General features: G+C 39.4%; 1 protein-coding gene across 10 annotated transcripts in view; it reads left to right on the plus strand.

Moving 5' to 3' along the window:
• Nucleotides 1-13,558, plus strand: part of Pphln1 (periphilin 1) — a 148,045-nt gene that overhangs the window by 13,482 nt on the left and 121,005 nt on the right. For 9 of the 10 annotated variants that reach the window (XM_063254572.1, XM_063254569.1, XM_063254574.1 and 6 more), the window contains exon 2: nucleotides 7,698-7,967. In XM_063254572.1, the coding sequence (XP_063110642.1) occupies nucleotides 7,698-7,967 (270 nt within the window). Of the gene's footprint in view, nucleotides 1-3,759; nucleotides 3,964-7,697; nucleotides 7,968-13,558 lie in introns of those variants that run through there. The other variant, XM_063254570.1, reaches the window with a different exon arrangement.

Genomic DNA, 13,558 nt, shown 5'->3' on the forward strand with positions numbered 1-13,558 from the left:
TAGCTATTATGATGTCTTGTTTTCTCCAAAATAGCTGTTCCTACCTTCCCCGATCTTCTCTGCCTCATTTCTGTTGAGCTCTTTTTCTGTCATTTGTTGTCAGTTTGTCTTCTTCATTTCGTTTTCTGCTCCATTCATTGTGGCCTCTCTGCCACTATTTCTGGAATCTTTGTATTTTCCTTTTTTAGAATATCCTGCAGTATTCTCTGTAGAGTTGAACTGGTGGTTGCAAATTCCCGTAGTTCCTCTTTATCCTGAAGCACCTTGTTTTTTCATCAATTTCTAGGGACAGTTGTGCAGGATATATCAATTTTGGCTGGAGGTTATTATCTTTCAAAGCTTCAATTATTTCCCCCCACGCTCTTCGTGATTTGATGGTTTGTGCCGAGAAGTCTGCTGTAATTCTGATGGGTGTTCCCTTTAAGTGATCTGTTTCTTGTCTCTGACGGCTTTTAATATTCTGTTCTTATATTGGATTTCTAGAATTTTGATTATTATATGCCTAGGTGTAGCTCTGTTTGGGTTGTAGGTGGCTGGAGTCCTGTATGCCTCATATATCTGAGTATCTTTACCATTTGCTAAATTAGGGAAATTCTCTTGGATTATTTCTGTGAATAGCTTTTGTGGTCCATTTGTTTGTGTCCCCACTTCTTCTCTGATGTTCTTAATTCTTAAGTTATAGATCCTCTTATCATCTTCTAGCTTTTGTATTGTTGCTATTTGTTTTTTTGTTATTTTTAAGAAGTTTTTCATTTCATGCTCCCATATTACAAATCTGCTCTCCAGTTCAGATAATCTATCCTTAGTTTCTTTCAAGCTGTTATGCCAGTTTTCGATAGAGCTTTTAGTTTCCTGGTAATCTCTTTGAACCTGCTTCACGTATTCTATGCTTTCTCTATTTTCTCCATCAAACAATTCTCCCCTTTTTTTCTGTTCTTCCATTCCACCATCTGTTTTTTCTTGGGCGGTGCTTAACATTTCTCTAACTATTCTGCTTATGTCTTGCTTCAGGTCATTAATAACTTCATTCCTGAACTCGTCAATGAGGCTCTGGAGATAGCACTTTATGTCTATTGGTGCCGTGTCTGCTACTGCATGTTTCTCAGGATTGGGGGCCGAGGACCCTTTCTTGTTACTCCCTCTTCCCATATTCTTTGTTCCTTATATATAAGCGTATATAGGAGGCCCAGCTTCCTTCCCTGTCAGCCACAGTGTGTTTGAATTGTGCCAGCTAGGTGTTCCTGCCCACCACAGTGCACCAGGGAGACACAGACCTGGGCAGTCTGTGCCAGGCTTGCCCCTCCAGGTCAACCTCATGAAGGCTTCACCGCTGGGGTGCACCTCCAGGTGTTGGCACTCCCCTACCAATCCCGCTTGAGAGGGGGATATGTGACTAAAGTCACTACAGCATCTTGTTCTGGGAAGTCTGTCCTGTCTGAGTATGTTCTCTGCTGAAGCTCCCTTCTCTATGGAAGGGTCCCGATCCACTCACTCACTGCAGGTCGATGCAGGGCACCCGGTCAGCCCTGCTCCCAACTCCATTCAATGATTCCCACTCCGAGCTTTGACGCCTGTCTCCCCGCTGTGCAGACCGGGACGCAACAGCGGCTGCAGGAAATTCAGATTGCAGTTTCCAGTGGCGTGAGGTTCAGCTTCCGTGCTGAGACCTTATCTGTTCCTGCTGTATCACCGGGTTTGCATTTCTAGTTAGTTTCTCTCAATTTAGTTCATTCCTGGGTTAGCAAAGAATATTCCCTCTTGCCTAGGACTTCCTGCCCCGCACGATTCCTGGATTTCAAGTGCGGTTTCTCAGAGAGCCTCCGAGGCTGCTGCTCTCTATCTGCCATATTCTTCCGGACTCTGAATTTTTTTTTTTTTTTTTTTTTTTTTTTTGAGATGGGGTCTTGCTATGCAGTTCAGGCTGGCCTTAAGCTCACTTTGTAGCCTAGGCTGGTCTCGAACTCCCAACGATCCTCCCACCTCAGCCTCCCGAGTGCTGGGATTAAGGTGTGATCCACCAGGCCCGGCTTTCAATAGGATTTTTAGTCTCCTAGATATTTGCTTGAATCTGCCTTGTAGAGTTCATTTGTTTGCCAGGCTGAGCATTCATGACTTCCATAATTTTCTTAAGCTCCTCTATTTTTTTTAAAAATCTTTATCTGTGTTAGAGTCAATAAGCATGGTTTTCATTTTGTACCTCTCTGCAGTTATTTGAGAAATTATTACTGGTTTTATTTTTTCCTAGAGCCTCATTGCATTGCTTTGTTGTTACCACTTGAGAGAAGGCAGGTGGGTGACTTTCACCTCATTAGCCTCTGGATTTGCTTTGGGTGAACTGGATGTCTGGGGTTGTATCTTATGTATAAGTGTCTTCTGATGCTCTTTACCTTTTTAGTTTAATTCCTGGGTTCATGCTCGTAAATTGCCTATGGTTTCTTTATTGCTAGTATTAAAAACCCTTAGGAAATAGGCAGAGATGTCTTCTAGGTATAGCTGGTTTTTGGGTGTTAAGTGTCTTGTTGTCTGCTAAGACTAGGCCCTAGTTCTTTGGCACTGGTCCATGGTGTTTTCTATGACCACAAGGCCATGTCAGTTTTGATATACCAGGAATATAATTAACAATACTAATAGCTTCAAACACAGCCTGGAAAATGACAAATCAAAGCAACCATTGATTTGCCACCTTTAACTGTGTGAACTAGAATTGTAGTTAAATTAGGCAGAATTTCTTATTTATATGCAGCTATTTTGTTCAGTATAGCTGCAGCCATTCTGTTGGCTACAACTGAGCTCTAAATCATATGATTTGTCATCAGATAAATTTTTTGGTATCAGGGATTGATCCTAGGACCTTGTACTTGCCAGGCAGGTGCTTGTGCTGCTGAGTTATATACCTGGCAAAAGTTTTTAAATATACTAAAAACAACTTTGCTACATACAACTATGCTTACCACAAGATACCTATTGTACCATGGCCTTCAGCTAAAGCTTATCTTGTTTTTATGACTTCTGTTTGCCATTGTATAAAAAAAGATGAACTCTATATACAATGCCTCAGAATTTGGATATTACTCCTCTGAGATCTCCCAGTATTAATAAAGTTTCCTTTCTTCTTCGGAGCTCCTGACTACTATTGACTCAATTTTTTCACAACAACATAACAAAATCTAAAATAAACCAGAAGATGGTGTGCAGTAAGTAAGCCCTTAATATAAAAATTTTACACTCAGGGTAGAAAATTTAAGAGTGAGTAGGGGAAAAAATAGAGAAATAAAAAAGAGAAAGAGATTAGAGCAAGACTGGAGGGCAAAGGAGGATCACACAAACTTTGGGGAAAGTACAAAATATAGGAGGGAAAGAGAGAAGGAAGAAATAAAAGACCTGAACAGAGCAACCACAAGGAAACTAGAAACCACATTTAGACTCATATAAAGACAAGCTCAAAGAATGGAGGGGGAAAAAAATAAAAGAAAAAGAGCTCAGAGAAAAAAATTGTCCACTTTCAGTTTTGTCTCTGGTTTCACTGGTATACCATGTGTGAAGACAGAGTCCAGATCTGTGTTGATTTATCCCAGCAAGGCAGCAGTTGCTTTATGGTAGGGGTAATGGATAATCTCAGTAAATCTGTACCTTTAATTCTCCAGGTTTCTTAGGTGAGGCTGGGACCAGACCCCATCCCTTTAACCTGCAGCCCTCAGTACACCCTCTGCAGAGTAGAACTCAGTTGGGAACTGCTAGATGCACCTGGCAGTTTTTCTGAGTTCTGAGTCAGTTGGCCTCTCTCCAAGCTGGCTCCTAGCCAGTCTCCCTCTCCCACGGGATGTTTGCTCTGGCAGCAGTCACCACCAGCTTGTGCAGTCCTTCACACCACTGCTCCCTTCTACTGTTGCATCTCTCTATGGAGGCCTCTTGCCAATAGTCACGGTGCTTCATGTCTCGGCTGGTTTGAACAGTTCCCACACAGTGAGTCCAACTCAGGGAGAAGGCTCCACAGGCTTCTCCTCCTTCTTCATTGAAGTGTTTCTTCTGTTCATTTTCTCCATGGGCTTCAGTTCTTACTTTAGGTCCTTCCAGAGTCCAGAGGACTTCCCTTCTCTTCTTCTTTGTGTTGCCAAATTCTAGTGCCTGGACAAGACTCTGAGAGATGCTCTTTTCTCTGCAGCTTACTACTTTGCCATCTTTCCTGAAGTGTCTTTCCTTTTTCTTTTGTGGGGGCAGCACTTGGGACTGAAGCCAGGGATATTCAACCATAGAGCAACATCCCTAGCCTTAGCATTTTATTTTTTGAGGCATGATTTGCTAAGTTGCCCAAGGTGGCCTTGAATTTACAACGCTCCTGCCTCCAACTCCTGAGTAGCTGAAATTACAGATGTGTGCCACTGTGCCGAGCATTTTTTGTTTCTACCTTTCACCTTCTGGTGCCTACCCTCATTCCCTTTGGAGTGCTAGGGATTGAGCCCAGTGGTTCACCCATGCTAGCCCCAAGCCACAGCCCAACTGTTGAAATTTAAATGTCCCCCTAAAACCTCATGCAGTCATGGAGGTTGCTGAATCTAGCATTTGTGATTAGTTTGCTGTCCAGTGCTGGGATTGGTGGTGAGAGTGCTGTACCTGCCCAGGGGCGAGGAGCTAGCATACAATATAAAGGAGGGAAAAGAGGCACACTTTTCCCCCTTTTGCCCTTTTGCTCTTGCTGTTTGCTACTTCCATGAAGGACTGCCCCTCAACCATGCTACCTTGCTTTTAAGACAGCTGAGTATGCACTGAAACCTCCACAAAACTGAAAGCTACATAAACCTTTTCTTGTTTCGTTTCTGGTGCCAGGTAGTTTGTCCCAGCAACAAGAGAAACGTAAAAGTAATCAAGACACCAACCTTTATTTTTTCTTTGAAAATACAGGTTTTCACATATATAAATGTGGGGTGCATATGGTGGCACATGGTATCCCAGCACACGGGAGGCTAAGGCAGGAGGATCATCATGAGTTCAGGGTCTTCCTGGGCTACATAGGGAGTTTAAGGCCAGTATGAACTACATGAGAACTTGTTTCAAAAAAAAAAAAAAAATTACCAATGTACTTCTAAAATTGCTTTGGTTATACTGCATACTTTTGCTATTTTGAGTTTTTACTATCATGCACATAAAAATACTTTCTAATTTCCTGTATTTTTTTGTTGACCTAAAAGTTATTTAGGAGTGTTATATTAATTTGGAAATTCTGCAGAAAATTTCTTATTTAATGCTGGTGATTGTTTGTCATGGATTTCTGATGTCTTTTTGTGATAGCTGGAGATTCCTGAGTGCTGGGATTATAGACGTGCCTCATGCTCAGCCCCCTCATCTGTTTTAGAAGTTTATTACTTATTCAAGTTTTAGGTTGTTATTCCTTTTTCTTTTACTCTTTTTTTTTTTTTTTGTCTTTTTTTCGTTTTTATTGGTACCAGGGATCGAACTCACGACTGCCTGCTTGCAAGGCAGGCGCTTATGCCGCTGAGCTAAACCCTCAGCCCCGTTATTTTTTCTTTTTCGGGTTGTAGTTGAGATAGGCTCTTGCTGTGTATCCCAGGTTGGTCTTGAACTTGAGATTCTTCTGCCATGGCCTCCTGACTGCTAGGATGGGAGGCATGTGCCACCATGCCCAACTCTTGTATATTTTCATTTTGTATTCGTTTCTCTAGGTGGTGATGACTGAACCAAGGCTATGTGCATGCTAAGCACACCTCCTTTCTAAAACTTTAGGACTCTGGAGTATACTTTACACAACATTCTCTCAAGAGGATTTAGACACCATGGGAGCTGACAGTGTGTAGCTATACCACTGTCTGCTCCTCTTTGCAGCTGTTTGTGTTTCACTGTCCGCAGATTACATGTGTATGTGTATCATTTCTTTGGAGAAGGGATCTCAGCTGGTCTTGCATTCTCAGTCCCCAGTAGCTGGGTTGCAGGTGTGTGCACTGTACCTGGTTGTGTATGAGTCTTTGTTGGGTGAGGAACAGGAGCGGAGAGTGATAGTGGGAAGGGAGCCCAGCCATTTCCTCCTAGATGACTGCAGCTAGGACAGCATCTCTCACTAGTGCTTTCTCCAGCTCCCCACTGGCCTTTGCACTCAAGTTTCTTCAGTATGTTACAAAGTCATTTTAGAAAGCCATAGCTGGGGGAGACAGACTGAAATGCTCTTGAACCATTATGGGCACTGCAAAAACACTCATCTCTGGCTGTGCGTATCTTCTGATCACTGAAATCTTGTATTGTAATCCCAAATATTGTGTACAGTCATCCAAGTATTGTAATCCTTTTTCTAGTTTTTCTCACAATCCAAAAAGTTATATTTGTAATCCCACTGAGACGTTACTGGAATCCCAGCCAGTTAATTCCAATCTACCATCTCCATTGCATCCCACTGCGAGAGTAAAGACACCAAGACATATTCCAAGTTAAGGGCAGCCAAGGGGTCCTAAATCGAATCCCCATGAGGATGTGTGGACAAAGATCCTGATCCTAGGCCTCTCCCAGAATTTATTGTCTTGTGAAGAAGGGGGGTGGCTCAGGGATGAGTGAGTGAGGATGGTGGGAATTACTTAACTTGAGCTGGCTAGGCAGGTAAGCATCTCTGCAAAATGAAGAGATAAGGATATACTCAAGGATCAATTTGCATAGTTCTATTAAGGTAGCAACTGAATTATTTTAGGAGGCTGTTGCTTTGGTTTCTGATATGTAAACTTCTATGCCCTGGGGAGTCATAGCCTCTTTACCTTAAGGCTCATACCCAGTTGACATTCCTGGAGCTATTGGCTCTAACATGCTGTTGTGCTCATATCCTTTACCGAGAAGACTTTGCAAGAAAACAGGAGACTGTCTTTAGGCTTTAGAGATTAAGTACCAGTACCTTGGCTAGCCTTATTTGCAATGCTTGTAGCCAATTGAAAAGAGAAGGAAATACCATAGCCAGCTCTCTACAATATCAGTATAAGGAAATAAGTCTCCAAATAATTCAAAGCTGCAGTAATTGTTTTGCATTCAAAGGGAGTCACTGGAGTTGTCTCCCACATCTTGAGTGGATAACAGCAGGTCATAAGATTTGTTAGTCCCTATAGCAGAAAGGACTATGGATGTGTGCCACCCTGCACAGTAGGATTTATCTATATTTCTTTCCTGAAGTGGAGATTAATCCCTGGCCCTTGACATGCTAGGCAAACATTCTATAATTTTAGGAACTTGAGTATTCAGGACTCAAAGGCACTGATGTTTCTGACTTAGTTTTAAATGACTGAAAAATCAAATGGTGCATATATGTACATACACATACATTCATATTTATAAAGAAGCCATGCAAATGATGAAGCAAATGAGAATGCTAAGTGAATTTTGATAATGCATTCCTTTTTACAAGAAGAAAAATTTATTTATTCATTGGGTAAAAGATGTTTAGGTGTTCTTTATAGTATTTTTGCAACTTTTTAAACATTTGTTGGGTATTTCTAAGTCATAAGCAGAATGTTCAAAATAAAGCTTAATAATTTTCTAAAATCTGAACTATAGGAAAAAGATAAGACACTAGTTAATAAATGAAACTTATTCAATTATTTCCTATATTAATATTTTATTTGGGTATGGGTGAAGGTTGAGTATACTGTAAGTCATGAATGGCATGGGTAAAAGGTTGCCTCTGTATAAACAGAAGTATGATGTGTTCCCAGGTCCACAGCCTCTCCTTGCTCTCAAGAACGGTACACCAATGCAAAATAACAAACCATCTACTGAAACCAAGAAGGCAGTGGTGGTGGCGGCTTTGCAGCCAATTATGTCAGAACAAGATCAGACAGATGACATGAAAACTAGCATGGAGGAGTTTTCAGTGCCAGTCCCAGCTTGTGCGGGTGAGGAAGACTCCACTGCTGAAGTGAGAGGTGAGGTGAGCGAGGGCAGCCCCGTGGTAAGCAGCGGACTGCTGAGTGCTTCAGGGAAAGGTAAGTCAGGGGAAAAGGGCCATGGCCTGTGACAGACACTGGGCCACCAGCTTGGGGGAACTGTTTTGAATTCAATGTTTTTATAGTTCTTTTCTTTTCCCTTTTTTCTTATTTGTAGTTTTACCTGTTAATTGTACCAAACTTTATTTACTTTTTAATTTTGTAATTGGATTTTTCAGTCTCACCTTTTTATTTTTAAAATATTTACTCCATATTTCCCTTTCTTCACCTCTCATACTTTTATTCTTATATTATTGGTAATTTTAACTTTTATTAATTTTAATTCATATTAGCCTCTTATTTTAAAAATATTATTATTTTCTTTCTACTGCTGTTTGTGGTGGTAGAACTAGTGCTGTATTGTTAACGGTGGTACAACCATTGAATTCAATTGTTTTACCATATGTCAGTATTGCGTTTGTCTCTGTGTCATCACTGTTAGTACAGTTTGCGTGGTGTTGGGTATCAAGTCTTCAGCAGAAGGTAGGACACTAGCAGAACCTTATGGCAGAACCTTATGGCAAAGCAGAAGAGATATCCATCTCAGGAAAGGCCCAAAGCTCAAAAAAAAGAAGTATTTTAAAACAAGACCGTATGGGGTTGGGGATTTAGCTCAGCGGCATAAGCGCCTGCCTTGCCAGCAGGCAGTCGTGAGTTCAATCCCTGGTACCGATAAAAAGGAAAAAAGACAAAAAAAAAAAAAAAAAAAAAAAAAGCCGTATGACTCCTGAAGGTATCAAAACATGTGAACAACTGAATGCAAAGACATCAAAGTAGAATTGGCCATGGTGGTACACGTCTGTCACCCCCTTTAGTCAGGGATACTAAGGCAGGAGGACTCCAAGTCTGAGTGCAGCCAGGGCAACTTAACAGCTTAGTGAAACCCTGCCTCAAATTAAAAAATTGGGATGTAGCTCAGTATAAAGGCCCTGGGTTAAACTCCTTTCCCCTCCATGGAGGAAATGCTAAAGTTAGGATTAAAGAACTGATTTCTAAAATGATTGATGACTTCAGATAGGTGAACGAATGAAGAATCCAGGATACGAGGGTACAATGAAATCAACATGGATTCTTCAGATGAACCAAATAGTAACCTTGGAAATGTAAAGTACTTTAAGTCAAAAAACAGTGAAAGAGCTCACCAACAGGTTGGGTAAAATAGAATGTTATATTTTAGAATGTGAAGATAAGGTTGGTAAATAATCAGTCTGACACTAAAGAAGAAAAAAGGAAAAAAAAAATAAACTTAGGGATTTTTAGTATAAAAGAGGCCACTAAGGTTCAGAGTAATGGCACAGAAAAATCTATTCAGTGAAATAACAACAGAAAACCCAAATCTGAAGAGTTGTGAACCATCCACGTAAGGATGGCATTTAGAACTCCAAACAGGGATGACTAAAAAAGGACCTGCTCACATCAGATTATATTTAAAATGTGAAGAGTACAGCACAAGAATATTGGAAGCTGCAGAAGAAACACCAAGTTACATGCAGAGGCAAACCCACAAGAAAACTGCAGGCTTTTGTGCAGGAACTCTAAAGGCCAAAAATGCATAGAATGATGTATTTTAAGCCCTGGAAGAAAATAACTGCCTATCTTGCAAGTGTATTCCTTCAAAATCAAAGGAGAAATAAAGACCTTTCAGATAATCATAAAAAATAATGATCACTGAACCAGCATTGAAAATTACAAAAGAATTGTAAATATAAAGGAGAAAGAGTAGATAAGCTATTGAGAATGAGGAAACAATCAAACATTAGTAAAACTAAAAAATGATGGCAATTAGTATGTGTCCTGGCCTGTGGGTAAGTCCACAAAGACCCTAGAGAGGGAGTGGGGATGAAAAGGAAACAAGAGACACAAAGGATGGAGATAAGACCAAGTCTCGTTTATTCAAGGAAGGAGTATCAAATATATAGGGTACTGGGGAGGAGGGATTTGGGTTCTGAGAAGTCAGCAGGTAACTTAGCAACAGTGGCAAGACTGAGGGTCATAGGTTAATTCAAATTTCCTGTGCTAGGCTCATAAGGCCGCGCATAATCCCTTAATGAACCAAACAAGCTAGGTAGGCAAGGTGCTGCTTAACTACCAAACTTAACTCCTAAAGGGAGTTAAGGTGGTGTGGCCTGCAGATATAAGGTGGCAGCCAATTACATGGTTTCCCACAAGTATGTTCTTTTCTATAATAATTCTGATTGTAAGTGTTCTTAATTTGGTAATTAAAAAACAGTGGCAGACTGGTTTGAAAAACAATACCTGACTCTCTGTTGCCTGAAAGAAACCGACTGCACTAGCAGATATACACACACTGAAAGTGAAAGGATGGAATATTCTATGTATGTGGAAGCTGAAATCAAGCAGGAGTAGTTAGAACTGCCTAAGACCAAACTAGAGGAGATAAAGAAGATCATCACATATCGCTAAAGGCAGTTATCTAACGATATAACAGTAATAAATAAAAACACACTGAATGGCTGGGGATTTAGCTCAGCGGCATAAGCACCTGCTTGGTAAGTGCAAGGTCATGAGTGTGATCCCTGGTTCAAAAAGAAAAAAAAAAGCTTTTATGCAAGGTCGTGAGTTTGATCCCTGGTTTAAAAAAAAAAAAAACACCCAAAAAACAAAACTATATTAATACGTATTGTATATTGCTGTACCAAATTTCATAAAACAAATACTTAAAAAAATAAAAAGCACATAAATCCCAATTAAAGAATGAGGCCTAACCCTAATCTAAATATTAGTAAGAGAATTTAGCCAAGAAATAAAACAAAACAACAAAAAGGGGATACAACTAGTAAGGAAGAGTTCAAATTATTATTTGCAGTTGGTGTGGTCCTATACTTAGAAACAGACTGTACCAACAGAATTTTGATAAAATCAACTTAGCATTAGGTCCCAAAATAAACATTACTGTTTTTACACACCAACAATGAACTACTTCAGAAACAAATCAGGAAAATAATTCCATTTACAACTCTTTAAACAAAAAGCCAAAAAATAAAAAACAAAACAAAAACCCAATGGGTCATCCTAATTCAAGGTGGTTAAAAACCTCTAGAATGAAAATTGTAAAACACTGAAGAATGGAATTGAAGACAGTAGAAGATAGAAAGACCTCCCATATTCATAGATCAGCAGAATTAAAGCGATCCTTGGATTCAGTGTATTCCCCATCAAAATTCCTTTTTTTTTTTTTTTTTTTTTTTGTCTTTTTGAGACAGGGTCTCTCTATGCAATTCAGGCTGGCATTGAGCTCACTTTGTAGCCTAGGCTGGCCTTGAACTCACAGCGAGCCTCCTGTCTTGGCATTGTGAAGCCTTGGCATTGTTCTTTTTGCTTTGGATTGCTTTTTTGATGGGAGCTGGGCATGGTGGCTCATGCCTGTAATCCCAGCACTTGGGAGGCTGAGGCGGGAGGATCGAGACCAGCCTAGGCTACAAAGTGAGCTCAAGGCCAGCCTGAACTGCATAGCGAGACCTTCTCTAAAACAAACAAACAAACGAACAAACAAACAGAAAAACCCTAAACACCCCAAAAACAGTTACGTGAAATGATGTAGGTATAAAACTAAAAAGGTTGAAACTTCTATGAGAAGACAAAGGGAACATACCTGAAGCCAGAGGCTCAGGCAGAGTACCCCCCACAGCAATCTAGAAGCATAGTAAATCTAAGCAAGAATCCATAAATGGGATGACACAAAATGCAGGCAGTTTCTGCATGGCAAGGGAAACAAGCAAAAGATTAAAGTGGGAAAAATATCTGTTAGCTACTCTTCCTGAAAGGTGATTACTATCTAGCAAAGTAATGGCAAACCTTTTAGAGCTTTCCATGGTACAGACTGCCCGCTGTAGTATCTATGTTGCAGGTTCACCACTCTAGAATGTATAAAGAACTAAAATAACTGAATACCAAAAAAATCAAGTATCTCATTTCATGAGTCTTATATTTGTAGGGAGATTCTAGTATTTTAAAAGACAAGGGGGAAAAACAAGAAAAGGAAAATGGGACATTTAAGGGAGTAGATGTGGGAATCATATTGTTAGATTCAAATATTGACTCCATCATGTAACTAGCAAAGACCTTAAATTTATCGTGTATCATAGTTTCATCATTTATAATATTAGGATAATAACAATACCTACCTTAAAGGGCGTGTGAGAACAAGACCTTACATGTGCAGAGATGAGAACAATTCCTATCATATAAATATATATATGCTTCTTTTAAGTGTTACAATATCAGTGTTACTATTGTTTTGATTGAGGACGCTTATTTAAAATCCTGTGCATACTTACCAAGAAGCATTTTACATACTGATTTCTAATAGCAAAGGAAGTTTAAAAGAAGTTCTCGTGTACTTCAGTTGTTCAGTATCCATTTATGGAAAATAAGAAGAAAAATAACTATTTGAGATAAATATAGTTTAATTCTTGGCATTTAGAAAGGATTTTACATTTATGCCAAAAATTTTTAGTTGAAGAGTTAGGAATGATGGTATTTTCCTTCTGGTTTTTTTGCCCAAGAATACAATTGCATGATTGATGTAAAATAAAAAAAATTGTTTATGTCCTTTGTCAGCTTTCAGCTTGAACTAATATCCACTACCATTTTTGTATGTTGCCAGTATTCCTAATGATACTTAAGCTTTCTATGGAAGTAGAGAATGGTTTAAAAGTACTTTGCAAGTCATAAGCACTTAAGTATGGTTTTTTTTTTTTTTTTTTTTTTGTCTTTTTTCATTTTTACCGGTACCAGGGATCGAACTTAACGACCGTCTACTTGCAAGGCAGGTGTTTATGCCGCTGAGCTAAATCCCCAGCCCCTGAAGTATGTTTTTATAGGCCATTTTTTATTAAATGATAAGGAATTTACTATATACCTGATTATGTTTTCTAGTAACTGAAATATTGGTTTCATCAATTCTTTACACATTATATTGGATAGTACAATTAGCTTTAGTCTTAGTAATACCATGAGAAGTTATAAAGATTTGTAAGATAAATGATATATATAAAATAACAGCAAAAAAGCATTAAATTAACTGGTGTCATGGTACACCTGTAATCCCAACACTTGGAGGCTGAGGCAGCACAACTGATGTGAGTTCCAGGCCAGACGGGGCTACTGAAGCTAGTTTAAGCAGCCGGCACTACATAGTGAGAACATGTCTCAAAAAACAAAACAAAACAAAAACCAACCAACCAACCAACAAACCATTAAATACTGAGGGTGTATCTTTATATAGTATAGTACATGGAAGGCCAGTTAACAATATGGGTTTTTTTTTTTTTTTTTTAATTTTTGGTACCAAGGATCAAACTCACAACCTTGTGCTTGCGAGGCAGGCACTTGTACCACTGAGCTTTAGCTCAGTCCCCAGCCCAGGTTAATAATATGGAATTAAGAAAATTGCATGTAGAATCTTAAAATAGTGTATAAATTTATATGTTTAGAAAAGAAGTATGTTAAAATGTAAGCAATAATAGTATCCTTTTTTGTTTGGTTTGGTGTTTTTGAAACAGGGTCTCACTACATAATTCAGGCTGGTCTTGACCTTTTGGCAATCCACTCATGCTCCTGAGTGCTGG

This window comes from Cavia porcellus, unplaced genomic scaffold, assembly GCF_034190915.1.
Source record: "Cavia porcellus strain 051 isolate PalLab524CR breed Dunkin Hartley unplaced genomic scaffold, mCavPor4.1 scaffold_8, whole genome shotgun sequence".
NCBI lineage: Eukaryota > Metazoa > Chordata > Mammalia > Rodentia > Caviidae > Cavia > Cavia porcellus.